This window comes from Danio aesculapii, chromosome 21 (genome assembly GCF_903798145.1).
Source record: "Danio aesculapii chromosome 21, fDanAes4.1, whole genome shotgun sequence".
Classification (NCBI taxonomy): Eukaryota; Metazoa; Chordata; class Actinopteri; order Cypriniformes; family Danionidae; genus Danio; species Danio aesculapii.
Genome location: NC_079455.1, coordinates 23,349,895 through 23,369,936, shown reverse-complemented (window position 1 = coordinate 23,369,936; position 20,042 = coordinate 23,349,895). Strand labels below are relative to the sequence as shown.

General features: G+C 33.6%; 2 protein-coding genes across 3 annotated transcripts in view; one reads left to right on the top strand and one right to left on the bottom strand.

The window, feature by feature from the left end:
- myo7ab (myosin VIIAb) overlaps positions 1 to 3,243 on the top strand; it is a 55,921-nt gene extending 52,678 nt beyond the window's left edge. Inside the window, exons 46-47 of the mRNA XM_056446262.1 lie at positions 2,021 to 2,140; positions 2,270 to 3,243. Of these exons, the coding sequence (XP_056302237.1) occupies positions 2,021 to 2,140; positions 2,270 to 2,362 (213 nt within the window). The 3' untranslated portion in view covers positions 2,363 to 3,243. The remainder of the gene's footprint in view (positions 1 to 2,020; positions 2,141 to 2,269) is intronic.
- A 1,502-nt stretch (positions 3,244 to 4,745) lies between these two features.
- On the bottom strand, positions 4,746 to 20,042 carry gdpd4b (glycerophosphodiester phosphodiesterase domain containing 4b). Of its 2 annotated transcripts, none has more exons than XM_056447203.1 (16): positions 19,973 to 20,042; positions 17,650 to 17,851; positions 17,271 to 17,374; positions 16,712 to 16,805; positions 15,045 to 15,104; positions 14,867 to 14,965; positions 14,696 to 14,789; positions 13,241 to 13,386; positions 12,957 to 13,039; positions 11,626 to 11,776; positions 10,799 to 11,023; positions 9,522 to 9,679; positions 8,788 to 8,935; positions 8,625 to 8,707; positions 5,343 to 5,422; positions 4,746 to 5,050 (listed from the first exon to the last, which is right to left on the bottom strand). In XM_056447203.1, exons 2-16 carry the CDS (start codon positions 17,830 to 17,832, stop codon positions 4,986 to 4,988), a joined length of 1,773 nt encoding a protein of 590 aa, XP_056303178.1. In that variant the 5' UTR covers positions 17,833 to 17,851; positions 19,973 to 20,042; the 3' UTR covers positions 4,746 to 4,985. The 2 variants fall into 2 exon arrangements, with proteins under 2 accessions (XP_056303178.1, XP_056303179.1); XM_056447204.1 differs by having other exon boundaries at positions 17,650 to 17,812; positions 19,973 to 20,037.

The following is a 20,042-nucleotide window of genomic DNA, read 5'->3' as shown; positions in this document are numbered from 1 at the left end:
AGTAAATACCAAATTTACCAAAAAATTTGTATTTGAAAACATTTTAGAATATAACTTATTACATGTTATTTTTGGCAATACTAACTATTTTTCATAATACTGAGAAACACTTTACACAAGGTTTTATTTGTCAATATTAATAACTGCATTTAACATGAATATTAAAATATTTTTAAAATGACATATGTAATATTTACAGTGTGTGTATGTGTATATATATATATACAGTTGAAGTCAGAATTATTGGCCCCCCTTTGATTTTTTTTCTTTTTTAAATATTACTCAAAAGATGTTTAACGGAGTATTTTAACAGTATGACTGACAATATTTTTTCTTCTGGAGAAAGTTTATTTGTTGTATTTCAGCTACAATAAAAGCAGTTTTAAAGGTCAAAATTTTTAAGAAACAATAAGAACAAATAAGAACAAACCATCTTTATAAAATAACTTGCCAAATTACCCTAACCTGCCTAGTTAACCTAATTAACCTAGTTAAGCCTTTAAATGTCACTTTAAGATGTATAGAAGTGTCTTGAAAAAATATGTGGTAAAATCTATGAGTCAAATATTAATATTAATCAAATTAATCAAATATTATTTACTGTCATGGCAAAGATAAAATAAATCAGTTATTAGAAATGAGTTATTATGTTTAGAAATGTGTTGAAAAAAAACTCTCCTAAGGGGCTACTAATTCAGGGGGGCTAATAATTCTGACTTCAACTGTACATATATATTATATTTACTTTTTTTTATAATGTTTTAGTAATTGTGTAGTATAACTGGGCAATTTTGAACTAACTGTGTACAGCTGTATGTTTATTAATGTTATCAAGCTTTAATAAATACTGTAATAGATGTGCTGCTAATTGTTAAAAAATAATGCATTATTGAGCTCATTGTAAAGCTTTAGCAACATTTATCATTTTTTGGAAACTTTTTTGTTCTGTGTAATACTTATTCTAAAAGAATTCTTTAATAAATAGCATTATTTAATAAATGGCTTTATAAATGTTTATAAATGCTTTTTTTCTTCCTAAAAATGGACATCTGCTGACATCAAACTTTTACACAAACGTGTTTTCTTTTACATTTTGTATCCTACATTTAGCTTATATTTAGTGCTAGGCAAAAAATAATCACATCCAAAATAAATCCTAATATGTTTTGACAATAGATTTGTGTGTACTCTGTATATTTTATTATGTATAAATATACACACACATGAATGTATTTAGGAAATTGTTGAGAAAATGTTTATTTATATTTAGATACATAATATATATGTACAGTTAAAGTCAGAATTATTAAACCCCCTGAATTATTAGCCCCCTGTTTATTTTTTTCCCCATTTCTAAACATAATAGTTTTAATAACTCATTTCTAATAACTAATTTATTTTATCTTTGCCATGATGACAGTAAATAATATTTTACTCATAGATTTGAAGTGAAATTAAAGTATAAGGATGGTTTGTTCTCTAGACTATTGAAAATTATATAGCTTAAAGGGGCTAATAATTTTGACCTTAAAATGGTTTTTAAAAAATTTAAAACAGCTTTTATTCTACCCGAAATAAAACAAATAAGACTTCCTCCAGAAGAAAAAATATTATCACACATACTGTGAAAATTCCCTTGCTCTGTTAAACATAATTTGGGAAATATTTAAAAAAGAAACGAAATTTCAAAGGGGACCAATAATTCTGACTTCAACTGTACATGATACAGACTGTATATAAACTTCAATATCTATGTAGCAAAATTGTTTTGTATAGTTTTGTTTCTATTCATGTGTGTGTATAAAATATGCATAATAAATCTATATAAAACAAACAAATATATTATGTCAAAACACACTTTTATTTTAAATGTGATTAATCATTGCCCAGCACTATTAATATTTAAACATTGATTGTACATTATTGCAGTAACACAAATGTAAAGCAAAGTTTTAAAGCAAGAAAGCAACATTTATTCGATTATATTAGATATTACATTTAATTCCTCCTCTGTCTACAGGACATTTTGGGCACTCACCCCTTCACCAAAATCTCTAACTGGAGCAGTGGACACACATATTTCCACATCACCATTGGAAACCTGGTCAGAGGCAGCAAACTCCTGTGCGAAACATCACTAGTGAGTCAAACCTCACACTACACACACACAGTACATTTATGACACCGATACACCAGCTATTCCTTTAGATTATTGATCATATTTTGTTCTGTGGTTTAATAATACTACGTTTTATCCTGTCTTTCACAGGGATACAAGATGGATGATCTTCTAACCTCCTACATTAGTCAGATGTTGACCACCATGACCAAGCAGCGTAGTTCACGGACAAACAACAAGTAAAACATGACTTTTGATAGTGCGCTGTTTATTCATAAGCACACAGTATTTCCTAGATCAGTCATTTTGATACATGAATATCAGCTGAATCTGCTTTTAGTGTGGTTACCTTTTCATACTGGAGCCTTAATGGTAAATTGTGAGTTTAATTTATTTTATAGCATTTCTCAGTCTTTTAATGTTGAATGAAGAACACGTTTAACTGACAGTCAACATACTTGTTGCCTTTACATTTCAGGCCCTGATGTTTTTTTATTATTACTCTGATACCAATTTGAAAGTCAGGTCAATTTCCTGATACAATTCTTCAGTTTGTGGAATGATTTGTGTGTCATTTTGCCAATTAAATGCATTATGAAGATTTAGAAATGTTGCCAAAAATGTTGCATATTTGGTTTTGGTTCTGATATTAATAGTGTTTACACAGCACTGTTATTAGCTAACTTGCTATGTGTTTCATATAAAAAAAAAACATCATGAACTTCTTGTAATCTAAAGTTAACAGACTATTGTCTTGTAAACATATTTGTTTCTTTTCCTGGGTTATTTGAATCCATATATTATCACTTGGTTCAGTAACAGTTGGTTCAGAAAACAAATAAATGTCACTTTATTAGCTTGGTGTCTGCACAAATGAATTCAGTCTAAAACTATCCTCTTAGTAATGTTTTCGGAAAAGCATTTCTTGACCTTTGTAAATGCTCCACCGCAAAGATAAGTATTAAAATGTATTTTCTAAATTAAAAAATGAATTACAGCTACAATCACAATTGCACAAGATGTTTAGGGTAAATGGTTGGATCTTTAGCCATTATGCAATTTATTTATTCTTCCTTTTTTTTAACATATCTATTCATTTGTAGTTTTAATTTTCTTATGTTGGAAGCTGCTGTTTATAAATAAAACTATAATATATTTGAGTCGCCTGGGTTATTTGAATGGGATTCAGGGCAAATTTCAGGGTATTTTCTATCAAATATTTAATGTTTTAAGTTGGCGCTGATAGTCTAAGTGGGTTAAAACATAGGACAAAGGTGTTTACGGTGACCTGAGTTAGATTCCCGGCTTGAGGCCCTTTGTCGATCCCCCATACTCCCCCACCCACCAACACTTTCCTGTCCATTCTCTACACTGTCCTATCAATAAAAGATAAAAATCCCTTAAAAAAGCTTTTTTAAATATAAATAATTTAAGTTTTACATCAATTAAATACAACAAATTCAAATGATTCATTTACATCATACAATGACTGTCAGATTGTGTATAGTCAGTGGTTTTTTATTTTTATTTAATAACATTGTAGTATTCATTCATTCATTCATTTTCTTTTGGCTTAGTCCCTTTATTCATCAGGGGTCGCCACAGCGGAATGAACCGCCAACTTATCCAGCATATGTTTTACACAGTGGATGCCCTTCCAGCTGCAACCCAGTACTGGGAAACATCCATACACACTCATTCATACGCATAATCATACACAATTTAGTTTATTCAATTCACCTAAAGCGCATGTCTTTGGACTGTGAGGGAAACCGAAGCACCCGAAGGAAACCCACACGAACACGGGGAGAACATGTAAACTCCACACAGAAATGCAAACTGACCCAGCCGGGACTCAAACCAGTGACCTTCTTGCTGTGAGGCGACAGTGCTAACCACTGAGCCACCGTGTCTAACCCACTGTAGTATTCATGAATGTACATTGAAATAGCTTTTGCTTCAATATTTTTATTTTTCATTTTAGTTTTACTGATTTTGTGTACATTTGTCATTTTATATTTGTAATTGTTTTGTATTAATAGATTTATTGTGTTTGTGTTTTAGCAATTTTAGTGCTTAATACAAATATTCATACATTTAACTTTTTAATAGTTTTTATAAGTTTTAATAGTTTTAGTTAACAATAACAACACTGTTTGTTGTTCTTGATGTAAAACAATAGGTTTCTGATAGAATTAGACATGAGAGTTCTTAACATAATAAAAATAAGAAAATTGTAACCATAAAAACATAAAAAAATTCACATAAAAAACTCCCAAAAAACAAAGAAAATAAGAGCTCAAACAAACAGGATTTAAAGATACAGACATACATCATGATATTGCAATAACTAAACAATAATTACATAATGACAGCAGTTGTATGTGGCTAAAATACGACTCTGATTCAACCCTACATTCTATTAAAACAAGACAAAACATAAGCACAAATATGATTTATGACCTCTGAGATTGTTACATGATTAAAGTTCAGTCTGAGAGTAATGTTTCAGCCAAAACTATGAAATGGCTTTTAAATACCTTTTAAGAGGAACCATAAAACCAATGAATCCGCTAATACTTCAATGAAGGAAACATAAATTTCATCGACATGACAAATAATCCCATTCATGCCTGAAATGGAAACCTTTAATGCAGCACTGATGAAACCTGAGACTGGAGAAATGACAATATAAAGTCTCTAGAATTGAGCATTTATGGCGTGAGGCAGCTCATAGAACAAAAGCACAGGTTATAAAAATAACAGTAGCTTTAGGGCACCACTTGAACTGTGGTTTACAGCAGTTTAACTGAACGTCAGTTAGAGATTTGTTAAACATGCAGGTTAGATATGAACATCTGGCACTTCAGAGAGACAGTTCCTGCTTCTCAGAGGCGCTCATGTTGGATAAAAACCACACATCGTTCAGCTCTGGTCGAGGAGACATGAAGCATGTTCAGAATCATGCACTAGAACAGGGATCACCAAACTTGTTCCTGGAGGGCCGGTGTCCTGCAGATTTTAGCTCATCTAATCAAACACACCTGAACAAGCTAATCAAGGTCTTACTAGGTATACTTGAAACTCCCAGGCAGGTGTGTTGAGGCAAGTTGGAGCTAAACCCTGCAGGGCACCGGACCTCCAGAACGAGATTGGTGACCACTGCACTAGAAGATGAAGCCATTTGTTTTATAAACTGATTTAAGGATGAATTGTCTCCTACCTGTCCTGAACTGTCTGTAGGAGCCTGTTTCAAGTTCTGAACTGTTGTTCACACTGATAGCCAAAACTCCCTCCCTCCACCTGCAAAACATCAACACTAGCCATGTTTCCATCCCTCTATTTTTTATGCCCATTTTAGAATATCTTATAAAAAAATGTACATACATTTTGAAAATGTGCATAAAACATATGTGCACAACTGAGTAGGATAAACTTTTTATCCTATAAGAAAAATAACCTACAATGGAAACACATTTACCGAATAAATGTCCATATGCACATTAAAAAAATCATGTGATTTTGTCTTAAGAGATCATGTAATAACAAAAACAGACACAATTAGACAGCATTAATAGACAAACCAGCAAACCAATTACATTATGCAACAGGAGGTGAATTTTTTATTCTCTTAGACTCATTAGATGAAAAGGAAGCTTATTTTGCAAATGTTTTATGTAATAAATGAGAAGTTTAATTTAACATCTATTTTTCTGAAAGACTACAGCATAGGTCTCAAACTCGATTCCTGGAGGGCCGCAGCCCTGCACAGTTTTGCTCCAACCCTTATCAAACACAGCTGATGCAAATAATCGAGTGTTCAAAAGAGTCTTGAACACCTTGGCTGTTTCTCAATATGCGTTCTTCAGCAGTCTTGCGTCCTCGTGTTCTCGTGTAACGTCATCATCAGCTGCCAAAGTTCAGTTCCAATTCTCAAGACCGCAAGAACAGAGGATGCCTGAAACTACCCGGATGTGTTCTTGATATCGAGGACGTACTGATGCAGACTTGAGCACCGAACTTGCTGTAGACATCCCAGAAGTCATTGCGACTGGAGGTGGGAAGCGCAGTGTTTTATACAGGTTTATTATTAAAGTTCAGAGATATAACTGATTTACTTCAGGAGTTTCCCTAAATGAAACGGTGAATATAAATATTACCATGAAAATCTTAAAGAGCCCATATTATGGGTTTTTGAAAATGCCCTTCCATGTAGTGTGTAACACAGCTCTAAGTGAAGTGAAATATCCAGCTAAGGCTTAAATCTGTAAGTGTACAGTGTTTAAAACTATTGATTCATCTATAAAAGAGTCGACTCATAGTGCTTCAAACGAGTCGTCTTGATAACGAGTCATTAGGTGTTTCGCGATGACGCAGCCACGAAACACAAGCCTTGCCAGTAGTTACGCGCGCAAACCAGGGAGATTTGAAACCTGCGGCCCCGCCCACTAACACAGAAAAAACACTAGACACACACACACAGACGCCGCCGGTCGAATGAAGTCACGCTGTGCTCAGATGGATAATATTGACAGTCTCTACCCAAAGATGAGTTGTTAACCTGGTACAGTACACGCGGTTACTCTTTATATTCTCTTATCACATGTAAGCCACGTTAAAAACGTGACGCGTGCCGCTTTGTTTACGGATTTAACGTTAAAGGCTTTTGTGAGCTCGCGTTCCACTGCCGTTTGTCGTTGCTATGGCGATCGATCGTAAGCTAGGAGACAGGAGACTCGTGTCACTTTCCCTAGTTCTTCTGAGGAGCGTTGTGTGTGTGTGTGTGTGTGTGTGTGTGTGTGAGAGAGAGAGAGAGAGAGAGAGAGAGAGAGAGAGAGAGAGAGAGAGACTCGCGTCGCTTTCCCTAGTTTTTCTGAGGAGCGTTGTGTGTGTGTGTGTGTGTGTGTGTGTGTGTGTGTGTGTGAGAGAGAGAGAGTGAGAGAGAGAGAGAGAGACTCGCGTCGCTTTCCCTAGTTTTTCTGAGGAGCGTGTGTGTGTGTGTGTGTGTGTGTGTGTGTGTGTGTGTGTGTGTGTGTGTGTGTGTGTGTGTGTGTGTGAGAGAGAGAGAGAGAGAGAGAGAGAGAGAGACTCGCGTCGCTTTCCCTAGTTCTTCTGAGGAGCGTTGTGTGTGTGTGTGAGAGAGAGAGGGAGAGAGAGAGACTCGCGTCGATCTCCCCAGTTCTTCTGAGGAGGGTTGTGTGTGTGTGTGAAAAAAGCCTTACACTATGAAGCGCGTGTGCACTGTGACTACTTTTATATAGTTGATTACCAGCTGGGCATTTCACTCTGTCTCGTGCTGAAGCCTGTCACTGTCGACCAATCGCAGCAGGCTGTCATCGGTCCAATCAGCGCAGATTAGCTTCGCGCTGAGGAGGGGTTTGGGAACAAATGAATCGCTGAACGATTCATATGGGAGTCGTTGGGATAATTAGGTAAAAATAAATGCAGATTATAAGACCATCAAAGTGTTTTATGACCTTGCATGCATATTAGACTGTTGTTGGAGACCCTTACAACCTAAATATGACCCTATTTCATGTATAATATGGGCTCTTTAATGAAGGAATGAACACATTAAGAGTGTTTATTTGCTGAAATTCGCATTAAAATCTGTTTTATTTATATTGTGCAACGTATATTAATAATGTTTTTAGCATAGTATATATATTTTGATAAGGAGAAAAATAATAAATCGCTGTATGAATGCTGTAATCTTTAAATAATTTTCCATAAAAAATGCGTGGAGGTCATGTGACCATCAGGAAGAACGCAGCATCTCATTTCTCACAGGATGCGTTCTCTGTTCTTGCAGTCTCCCGAGTTCACCTGGCAAGACCGCTCTTCACAAGAACACAAGTCCATTCTCTGCGTTCCTTGAATTGAGAAACAGCCCTTGATTATTTGCATCAGCTATGTTTGAAGGGTTGGTTTGAATAGGCTTGGAGCAAAACTGTGCAGAGCTGCGGCCCTCCAGGAATCGAGCCTTCAAAACTTTAAAACTACTTGCTTTCTCAAGTCAACATCAAAATTTGTTCATGAACTTGTCTAGTTTCAATTTTATATATAATCAGTCATTCATTCATTTTCTTTTCGGCTTATTCCCTTTATTATTCCGGGGTCGCCACAGCAGAATGAACCGCCAACCTATCCAGCATATATTTTACGCAGTGGATGCCTTTCCAGCCGCAACCCATCTCTGGGAAAATATATAATCAGTTTCAGTTATAATAGATACAATAAATAACTATAATTTCTGTTTGTTTTTTCCCCTCATATTTCATTTCCTTTTTTCTGTTTGTAATTCTGTTCAATGAGGGAATGAGGGGAGCTAAATGTTGTTAATGCTTGTTCATTTTCAGGCACACCTGTATCCTGTTTTATATTGTTTCAGAATGAAATTCTACAATACGACTTAAAAACAAATGCAACTTTTTTTTTCAGCAACACCCTGCGAGACAATTTTCTGAAAAAATAAATAAATGTTATTGGTCACAGTGAGACTCACCAATGAAACATAAAGATCATCATGATTAGAATAAGGGAAGCAATGTCAGTCAGAGTCCACATGAGCCTGTACTCGTCCGGCGTCTGAGAGAGAGAGGGGGAAAAAACAGCAATGACCAAATGAACAAGTGACAGATAATATATCTAAGCGGTGTGTCATTTACCATGAGAAAGAGCGGCCTTTGCAGTTTCTTGAGGATGTGAACAGCATTAGTTGCGACAGAATGAGCTCCTGAACACCAGGCAAGAGAATACAGCCACGGCTCGCTGACCACGTACAGGTTAGTGCTGATGTTTGCAGCGGCGTATTTCCTGTTGTTCAGAAAAGGAAGACCACAAAGACTTTATGCAAATATATTCATAACAATATATGTTAATTTACAAAATGTGTCTATTTTGTGACCCTGGACCAAAAAAAAGTCATAAGTTGCACAAATATATTTGTGGGGAAAGCCAAAAATACCTTATTTTTATTGTATTTTCATTATGAAAAAAATTATTAGAATGATAAATAATAATTATCTTCCATGAGGACTTTGTTAATTGAGGATTGTTAGTTGAGGATTTTGTTAATTTCCAACTGTAAATATATCAATACTTTCTGATTAGTAACATGCATTTGCTAAGAACATCATTTGCACATTTTAAAGGCAGTTTTTCTCAATATTTTGACTATTTTTAAACCTCAGATTCAAGATTTTCAACTAGTTGCATGTCAGCTAAATACTGTCCTATTTTAACAAACCATACATCAATGGAAAGCCTATTTATTCAGCTTTCAGATGTTGTATAAAACTTTATATTGCAAAAATTGACACTTATGACTGGTTTTGTGGCCTAGGGTCACTTTTGGTCCATATTGACATGATGCACATCCATATGACTGTGTCTACTGAACCTGATTTCTGTCTCTGACATGGAGCTGTAGTGGATGTTGAGTCTGGCTATGCGTCTCAACTGAAGCTCCTCCACAGGTGCTTGTTCATGTGTTATCTGCTGTAACTCAGGGTCAAGTTCTTGTACGAAATCTCTGAGCTCTGGAGGCAGCCACAATACCTAAATTAAACATATACAGTTGAAGGTAAAATGATTAGCCCTACAGTGAAATTGATTTCTCAAATGATGTTTAACAGAGCAATGACATTTTTAATTTCTTCTTATATTTTTCTTCCAATCCTTGTTACCTACGAGCAGTTTTTTAATTAAAATATTCTTAGGGTCAATATTATGAGCCCCTTTAACAATGTTTTAATTTATTTATATACAGTTGAAGTCAGAATGATTTCTTTTTTAAATATTTCCCAAATTATGTTTAACAGAGCAAGGAAATTTTCACAGTATGTCGGAAAATATTTTTTCTTCTAAAGAAAGTCTTAATTGTTTTATTTTTAGCTGAAATAAAAGCAGTTTTTAATTTTTTGTGAACCATTTTAAGGTCAAATTTATTAGCCCCTTTAAGCTAATTTTCTTTCGACTGTCTACAGAACAAAACCATCGCTATACAATACCTTGCCTAATTACCCTAACCTGCCTAGTTAACCTAATTAACCTAGTTAAGCCTTTAAATGTCACTTTAAGCTGTATAGAAGTGTCTTGAAAAATATCTAGTAAAATACTATTTACTGTCATCATGGCAAAGATAAAATAAATCAGTTATTAGAGATGAGTTATTAAAACTATTATGTTTAGTAATGTGTTGAAAAAAATCTCCATTAAACAGAATTTGGGGGGGGGGACAAGGGGCTAATAATTCAGGGTGGCTAATAATTCTTACATTAACTGTATGGTAGAACACACCACTGTTGTCCAATAACTTCCCTAATGAACCTAATTTGCCTAGTTAACCTAGTCTTTAAATTGCACTTTAAGCTGAATACTAGTATCTTACTAATAACTAGTATAATATATTAACTGTCATCATGTGAAAGACAGAAGAAATTAGTTATTAGAAATGATTAGTTACTAATACTAATGCTAAAAAATGTGTTGAAACAAATTCGCTCTGTTAAAAAGCACTTGGGGAAAATATTTAAAAAATACATTTCACAGGAGGGCTAATAATTTAGCATTTAGCGGTACATCAAATACTTGTAAAACTTTAGTAATAAAATAAATATAATTAAATATCAGCCTTTTAAATAACTGATCAGGGTAAACCATGTAATAATGGCTCACCTGACTGGAGTGAATGGAGGACTGATTTTGGATGACGTCCAGGGTTTGGGATATCCATGTATCTCTGTAAGGGTGACCTTGGGGTGGCCGGTACAGATCAAAGAGCACAAGTTTCCCATGTTGAGCAGCCAGATCCAGGAAAGCCCTCAGTGTGCATACAGACTGATTCTTGGCCTGCAGATGCTGACTTGAGCTCAGAGAAGAGGCCGTTCTGAAGGGGTCTTGCTGAGAGAGAGAAACTGCGATTAAAACACTCTTTTGACGCTTGAACTGGTCAACTCTGGCTCTCTTCTTAACCCCAGGTACACATAATTATTTATCATCTTACTCTGTTCAAACTGCACATAATTTATCTTAATTGACATATAGGGTAAACTATTTATAAAATATATAATAAATAAAATAAAATAAAAAAAAAAAAATATATATATATATATATATATATATATATATATATATATATATATATATATTAAAGGCATCTGACATATTACTTGGAATATATTTAGTTTATTAAGTTATTTTTAAGTTACTTTAATAACTTGTTCTCAATAACTTTTCCTACTCATTATAATTATTTATTTATTTGTCAAATTGTTTTTATCCAGTTTATTTTGTATTTATTTGTCATTTTAAATATGTTAAATATTTTAGAATTCCTATAATTATCACATTACTACAATTTTATATAAAATTTATCATAATTTTAATATAATTTTAATATAGTTGCTCATCATTTGAATTTGTTTCATATTTTTTTGAAATTTCATAATCTACATTAAAACATATTCCTTTTTTAGGAGTTGAAAAGCATCCCGCAGCCTTACAGAAAAGAACCAGGATCCAGCATTGAGACTCTGCAGCTCTCTCCATGTAAACATCGCAGGGGAGACGTGTGTCCAGTTAGGAAACACGTCTTCCACATCAGTCGTCCTACGCAGGTTCTTATCATGCATGAGAAAAGGAACTCCATCATAACTGCACAAACAGACAAAAGCTTTTCAGTAAGACTTTACATCAGGGTACAATTCAACTACCACCTTTGCCTCAATAAACTGTTAATATGCTTATAATAGTCAGTAAAGTAGTTAAGCTTTGGTAATAGGTAGGAATAGGTTAGAAAAATGTCATGCAGAAAATATACTTTTAAGCATTTAATTTTATACATTAACAAACAGACAATATGTTAATAATAAGAATGATAATAAGCAACCAGTTAAAATTGAGAATTTAAGCATTTACTGATGTAACTGTGTTAGGGAGGCTACTCTCAAATTTGCTGTAAACGTTAAATAGTAGTTAGCTACACTACAGGTTGCTACTAAAAAGTAGCTAGTTACAATTAATCTACTTTTTTTCACGATGTAAAAGTGCCCCTAGACCACAAAACCCTCTTAGGTAGCACAGAAATTCGTAACTTTTTGATTTAGATGCTAGTTTGTATTAAATACTATCTCATTTGTACATTTAGCATTATTTGCTCATCCCCCAATAGGGCTAGGGTTAGTGACGGGGTTTGGTTTGGTTGCACGCCACAATATTGATTAAAAATCATACGTTTTCATACAAGATCAATTGCTACTTTTTAGCAATTAGATACTTTTCTGACATCGTGACAATTGTCACCTCGTAAGATTGGGATGGAATAGCCAACAATACATTTTATGACTCAAAATTACTGATATTAATTTAATGGCAAAGAAATATTAAAATATTAAGCAAAGAAAACGTTTTGTAAATGTAATTCAGTAAATATATCACTACCTAATTCATAATTAGTCAATACCTAATTTGTAATTAGTAATATGAATCGCAGATTTTCTCAGTATTTGTTTTGGTTTTATTGTTTTTCCACCTGTCAGAGTAACTGACAGTTCATTCCACTAAAGCTACTGATTCCACGTTTTCAAATTGTTGTATTCTCAGCAAAAAAAAAAAAAAAAACTCCAGTCCAAAGAAACCATACATCAACTGACTGCTTATTTGTTCTGCTTCCAGATGATGCTTGACTCTCAGTCTTAAAAAACTGACTCTTTTGACCATTAAAGATTCACTAACTGTAATGAAGCTGTTGTCAAGTTGCTGTTGCTAGTATCTGAGCTACTTTTAGCTAGCGACTCCCCAACACGGTAAAGACTTTCTTTATCATTTCTGTGACCTAATAGTGACATCAGTCTCCAGACCATCTGCTCCAGCTGCCAATGCCATCTCAAAAGACATGTAGGTGTTTTCCGGGGCAAGCTGGGAAAAGACACAACAAAGGCTTTATCTTCAGTCTTCTCGTCCTGTATACTGCAGCAGTAAATCATGTGAGACTGAACTAGGAAATTGCATTATCACTGTAAACTACAAAGGAAAAACAATATTTTAACCTATAAAATTGTTTATATTCAAAGATTTTTGCTTGACACTATAAAGCCTAAGCAGAAGAATGAAGTGTACCATTGGTGCTCCCCTGTGTCCAATTAAAGCTGGAGCTGATCCCAGATTCCTGCTGTCTTTAATGCAGGGGGATTTCAAACCCAGAGGAACCAGGTACAGGGTCAATATAGCAGTCGTATATGGCAGCATGATGGCAATCCGGCTCACTGAAACACAAACAAACACATGGCGTTTCACAGTACTCTGTGCAAAAAGTTTTAGCTCACCACCAGCTCTGGTGTTTCAGCTTTCATATTCATATTTATGTTTGGTTTCTTTATTAAGAACAAAAAGTATGATCACCATGTACACAAAATTTTAAAAACTATTTGTATGTAGAGATGAAGTCAGAATTATTAGCCCCCCTGAATTATTAACCCCCTGTTTATTTTTTCCCTAATTTTTGTTTAACGGAGAGAAGATTTTTTTTCAACACATTTCTAAACATAATAGTTTTAATAACTCATCTCTAATAACTGATTTATTTTATCTTTGCCATGATGACAGTAAATAATATTTTACTAGATATTTTTCAAGACACTTTAATACAGCTTAAAGGGACATTTAAATGCTTAAAGGTTAATAATTAGATTAACTAGGCAGGTTAGGGTAATTATGAAAGTTATTGTATAAGGATGATATGTTCTGTAGAATATCAAAAAAATATTAGCAAAAAAGGGCTAATAATTTTAACCTTAAAATGGATTTAAAAAAATTTAAAACAGCTTTTATTTGAGCCAAAAAACTAAAACAAATAAGAGTTTCTCCAGAAGAAAAAATATTATCAGACATACTGTAAAAAATTTCCTTGCTCTGTTAAACATCATTTGGGAAATATAAAAAAAAAAAAAAAAAAATCAAAGGGGGGCTAATAATGCTGACTTCAACTGTATGTATGTTCTTGTTTGAGATCTATAATATTCCCCAGTTTATGACTGTCAGTATTTAATATGTCAGTATCAAAGCAGTTTTTCTCTCCACATATGATTTGGGGTCATATTTATATTAATATTTGGGGACATTGTTATAGGGCCAATGTACAATTACTAAAACAGCAAATAATGGTGGCCTAAGATATTATGATATATGATATCATATGGCCTAAGGTATATGAATACTATTTATATGTAAAACATGTTGAAAAAGACTCTGGGAGGGAAATTAGATTTGCTATTAGGTATGTGTTTTGAGTAATATCTTTGTGTTTTATTGTATAAACTACTGATAATAATTATTAGACATTTTATTTGCCTTAAATAAAAAATATAAAATTTGTCTATTGTCATTTTTGGCACAAAAAAGTCTAAATGAGAATAAGACAATTTCTCACTGGTTTATAAAATAAACACAAATAATTTTGTCAAAGCATATACCTATTTATAGAAAATTCTGAAAAGCAATATTAATATAAGAAATGATCTCTAATTTTATTTTTTACTTTTATCATCACTCCTACAAATAAGTTCTTATTCTTACCTTTCATATTGAGCCGGAAGACATGAAAGGCTATTGGCCAGGATAATAGAGTCATTAAAACTACACCACCTATGTGTAGATATGGAGCAGTTACCTGGCAAAAGACAAAAAAAGGATTCGATATCTGTATAATATTGTGAAGGGGTGTGTAACATTTGATGTTAAACTTACCTGAAAAGATAAAAGTACAGTCATCCATTCCCTGCCCCATAAATCTGAAAGAACAGATGAGGCCACAATGGACAGAATCAAAGTCACCAAAATCCCAATCTATCAAGACAGAAACGTAAACTGTTAGCACTTAGACTTTCAGTTGTTTCAGTAGGTAGAGCAGTGTGGATGAAGTTACCTTGTGACACCAGTGTAAATATAACCTCTGGCCTTCTGAGAGAAGACAAACCGCAAGCAGCTGCAAATGAGAACATATTTCTTACCAGCAAAAAATCAAAAGAACAGTTTAGTATCCTGTTATGGAATTATTGCTATTACAGTTTTCTCAGTTGCTTTGGTACATTTCTCAGATCAGAATTGAAATTCTCAAAATGACCTGTCCAGTCTTCAGATCATGGTGTCACTTGTGCAAATCAAAAAACGCAGATTCTCATTCCTTTAAACAAGTTGCAAATGCTTTTGTACGTCCATGCAAATGGTTATGTGCAATTCTCTGATGTTTTCTATGTTCTCGATTGCTTATGTCCTGTTCATCAAAATGTAATATTTTGGTCTCTGTTTAATAGTCTCACTCCCCACAATATTTAATCATTTGTTCATAGCTTAAATCTTTACATGCAAAATGGCTGAACAAGGTCTCATAACATTTTGTTCATAATGCATTTTTCTATTCCATTAGACTTTCTTCCAAAATGTGTCTACAATATGTAAATTTCTCGGAGGTGAATCTTGACTTTTTGTAATGAAGATGTATCTGAAAGGAGATTGTCCCGTGTTCACATTTCTACTTTTTTGGGGGGGTTTTTTATTGTGCCATGCAGTGCTGTCTTTTCCTTTCTGTGTCATAATGACATGATCTGACAACAAATCACAGTACAAACATCGCAAAAAATCCATAGTTTACACCTCTCCAGAGTACACTGTTAAACTGAAAACATGTTGGTGCCAGTGGTGTAGTGGTTAGTGCGTCGACTCATGGCAACCCGAGTTCGATTCCCGCCTTGCGGTCCTATGCCGATCCTTCCCCTCTCTCTGCTCCCCTTGCTTTCCTGACAATACTGTCTACTGCCCTATACAATAAAGGTGAATACCCCTAAAAATAATTATATAAAAAAAACTGACAACATGACTAAGTAATTTGACTGTCTTCTCCATACACAATGACACAAGGACATGTCATTCTGATGATTCATGTTGACTCAGAAACTTAGTTTTGAGGGATGAACAAAGGATTTTGAGGTAATCTGTGGTGTTTTGCTATTTGTATGCATTGTTTAGAGAAATGCACTTAATGTTTTGCAAATTACTGTTCGGATCTGGGAAATGTACCAAAGCGACTGAGAAAAACTAAATCATACAATATAAATCACATTGATGATACAATAGGCAATAACACTGTGGTCAGTTTTGATTTAGATGTCTTTGGCTTGTCATAATGTGTTCTTTCAGACTTCTGTATGTTATTATTTTTATTTTTTCTTATTTATTTTCTTATTTTTCTGTACAGTTTAATAATCAGCAAATATTTTTATTGTGATAGACAGAAGGGTACATGGATGGACGGATAGTTGTATAGACAGACAAATAGACAGACAGACAGATAGATAGATAGATAGATAGATAGATAGATAGATAGATAGATAGATAGATAGATAGATAGATAGATAGATAGATAGATAGATAGATAGATAGATAGATAGATAGATGGATAGATGGATAGATAGATGGATAGATAGATAGATGGATAGATATAGTTGTCTTGCCTTAGTATTTCACAGTGATTTCATAAAAATGGGTCTTTAAAGAACAATAACAATGAGAATGAATATTTTTAAAAGCACATACCAGCAGAACAGCAACATACGTGAACAGAAAAACAGCAAGAATCAACAAAACTAAAGACCATGGAAACCAGAAGCCCAGATTTCCAAAATTAAACCTGGAGAGAAAGCAAGAGAAATATTACTTCATTTGAGAGATATTTCAAAATGTGACTCTGGCTGGACCATAAAACCTGTCATAATTGTAAATACAGAGTAAATCACCTTTAAAGTTGGCCAAATAAAGATCTTAGCAATGCACATTACTGATTAAAAATTTTGTTTTTATATTTAAAGTACAAAATTTATTAAATATCTTCAAAAACATAATTGCGCTTTAATATTGTAATGATTCTATATCTCTGATCTATCATTTTTTTCCTTTTTATTTTACCAGAATTTTAGCCACAAGCAAACAGAAGACGGTTAAGGATCACAAATGTACAGACTGATTACAAATGATTGATGTTTTTAGTCTTCAATATTAAAGGATTAAATGTTTGATGGTAAAAACAAATGTGTTCAAACAAAATCAACAGTAATACTTACCCAAATAAGATAAATATTTTATTAATGACACAAACCAGTCAAAGTCGTTGTAGTCATTTTGCGCTTCACTCCAGAAGTACAGGAAAATCAGACTGAGACAAAAGGTCAGAACGATCAGAGCAAAACTGCCACATTCCCACTGCAGGATTAAAAAGTTAAGCCTTTTTAAGCCATTATATAATGCACACATATCTGGCTTACTATCACTGTATTTTCAAACTGGCCTAAATACTGTATATTACTATAACAATCAGGGTGTATAAGGACACACAAAAATACACTATTTTTACATCATATACAGTATTTCCTCTCACTGTGGAGGTGTTTTGATCAGGTTAACTTGTATTTCAGTAATGTATATTTGTACAGTAAATGACCTGGGCATATGTGTGCTACGAGTTAAACAGATATTACCTTAGAGCGGCAGCAGTGTCCAGGTTGAGTTAGTGTGTGCTGGTAACTTCTCCACTGGCAGCCGTAGAGTCCAGCTAAACAGCAGACAAAGGGCTGGTGCTGGTACCGCTGAAGCAACATCTGGCGTGCTACATTCAGTTTGCTCAACTTCTGCTGGGTTACACTGGTCGGTGTTGATCCCATAAGTGAGACGAAAGAGAAACTGTTAATGTATACAAAATATTATTATTTACAATTAATCATCTAAGAGTTTATGGTAATGCTTCAAATGAGGAAACATTCACTATTAACTAGCTCCTTATAGCACGTATTTTAGCATGTTGTCTGTATATTAGTACTTATTAGTGTGGGGGGTTTCACTATGAAAATAAGAGGACTTCAGAATTTGTAAAAGATTTTTTGGGACAAGAAAGATTTTGATGTTTCCTTGCAGTTTTTTTCTGTGGTTAATAGGGTTTTAAAATTCCTGTCCTATGTATTTTTATTTTTATAAGGCTCATAAAAAATGAATCAAGCTGTATTTATCAGCCTATAGACTTTCAACTTTAGAGTATTTGGTTGTAGATAACAGCCAAAATTCCATTGAGGCATTACAAGCGCAGGCGGCGTTTTTTTTTTTAAATGTACCCAGCTTTGGTTTCCAGAATGTCAAAAAAGAACCTACAGAGAACGTTCCCAGAATGTTTGTACTGTACTTGGTTCCCCAAAAAATAGCCAATTAAGCTGGAAACCATATAGAAGGAAACATTCTGTGTTTGCTGGGTAACAGGTTAAATTTCTCCTCATAGATCTCTCGTCATCTGCCATTCTTTAGACAAATGTGCCTGCCCCTTCTCACTTGGTAAATTACTCCTAAAATTAACAACATTTCATAAACAGGTCTTATTACCACTGCTTCATTTGGAACAACCAAAGTATTGTTCTTTATTTTTCACATCTTTATTTTTCGAGAAATGATTTTTAAATTATATGTTTTATTAGTCAATTATTATATGTATATATATATATATATATATATATATATATATATATATATATATATATATATATATATATATATATATATAGTTATATTCATTTTCTGAGTTTTCTAAAAAGCTCAATTTTGAATGCTCTGTAAAAGAATACAACAATGTAATTAATGTCATTCCCAATGGTTTAAAAACTTTATTGAAAGGAGAACAAACTTTTAATTTGGATCCAATGGACCAGACAACCCAATCTCAAAAGAAGGGATATCAATAGTTGAACAATTCCAGCTTCTTCTTTTAAATGGTTGGCCACATATAACATAAATTGGGACGTTACTTGGAATCTTCCACACAATTATTTGCGAACTAACAATGTAAAAGAAATTACATATAACATATTACATAGATGCTATCCTTGTAATACTTTACTTAGTAAATATATGCTAGATTTTAAAAGCAAATGTACATTTTGTGACTTAAAAGAAACCATTGTTCATCTTTTTTGTGAATGTACTTGTGTGAAACTATTTTGAACGGAACTATCTCTCTCTCAGAAAAGACTAAGGTTGATATTTGTTTAAATACTTTTTACATTATTTTCTTTATCACAACTCTAGATCTTGCATTCAGTACATTGTTAATCTTTTTTATTATAATGGGTAAGTTTTTTTTTTATTCACAAGTGTACATTTTTGGAAAAAAATCCAATTCTGACTATTTTTTAATTGACTATAAGTCATAGATTTTGTCTTTAATCGGCATAAAAAAACTAAAAGTCTTTTAAAGTAAAAAAAAATAGCTTTCAATGTATAACTATAACTTCCCATCTGGTCTGTATTTTTTTTTTACTTTATTTAATTCATGTGTGTTTTTTTTCTCTTCCCTCTCCCTCCTTTAAAATGTATTATGCAGATTGTATCAACATCTCCATTTATTTTCCTACAATGTGTAGCCCCGCCTCCACGTTTACGCCATTTGTCGATTTTGGCAGAAAGCTGCATCTGTGTTTTTGATTGGCTGACGCACTCAGTCAGCTTTTCTGTTTTTCATTTAATTATGTCTAGATAAGAGTGACATTGGCATTTTCAATAAGGTGTCATGACTCCTCGACTTTATCACTAAATGTGAGTGAGAACTAGATTAAAAAGTAGACTGAAGGCACTAGCCATTATTCATAAAGCAAAGCACAAATGTCCCACATCCCATTCCTATTCATACGCCCTCAGTCCGAAATGAACAAAGTTGTTTATGCATTACACAACAGCTGGCATCTTCACAGTATGCTAATCGTAACCAAATAATGATCTGCAAGAGCAAAGATAAGTTCAATAACGATAAGTGCAATATCTCACCGAATAACTGAACCCGGTCAGCGTCACGTCAGAAACAAGAAACTGCGCCGGTCTCTCTCTCTCTCTCTCT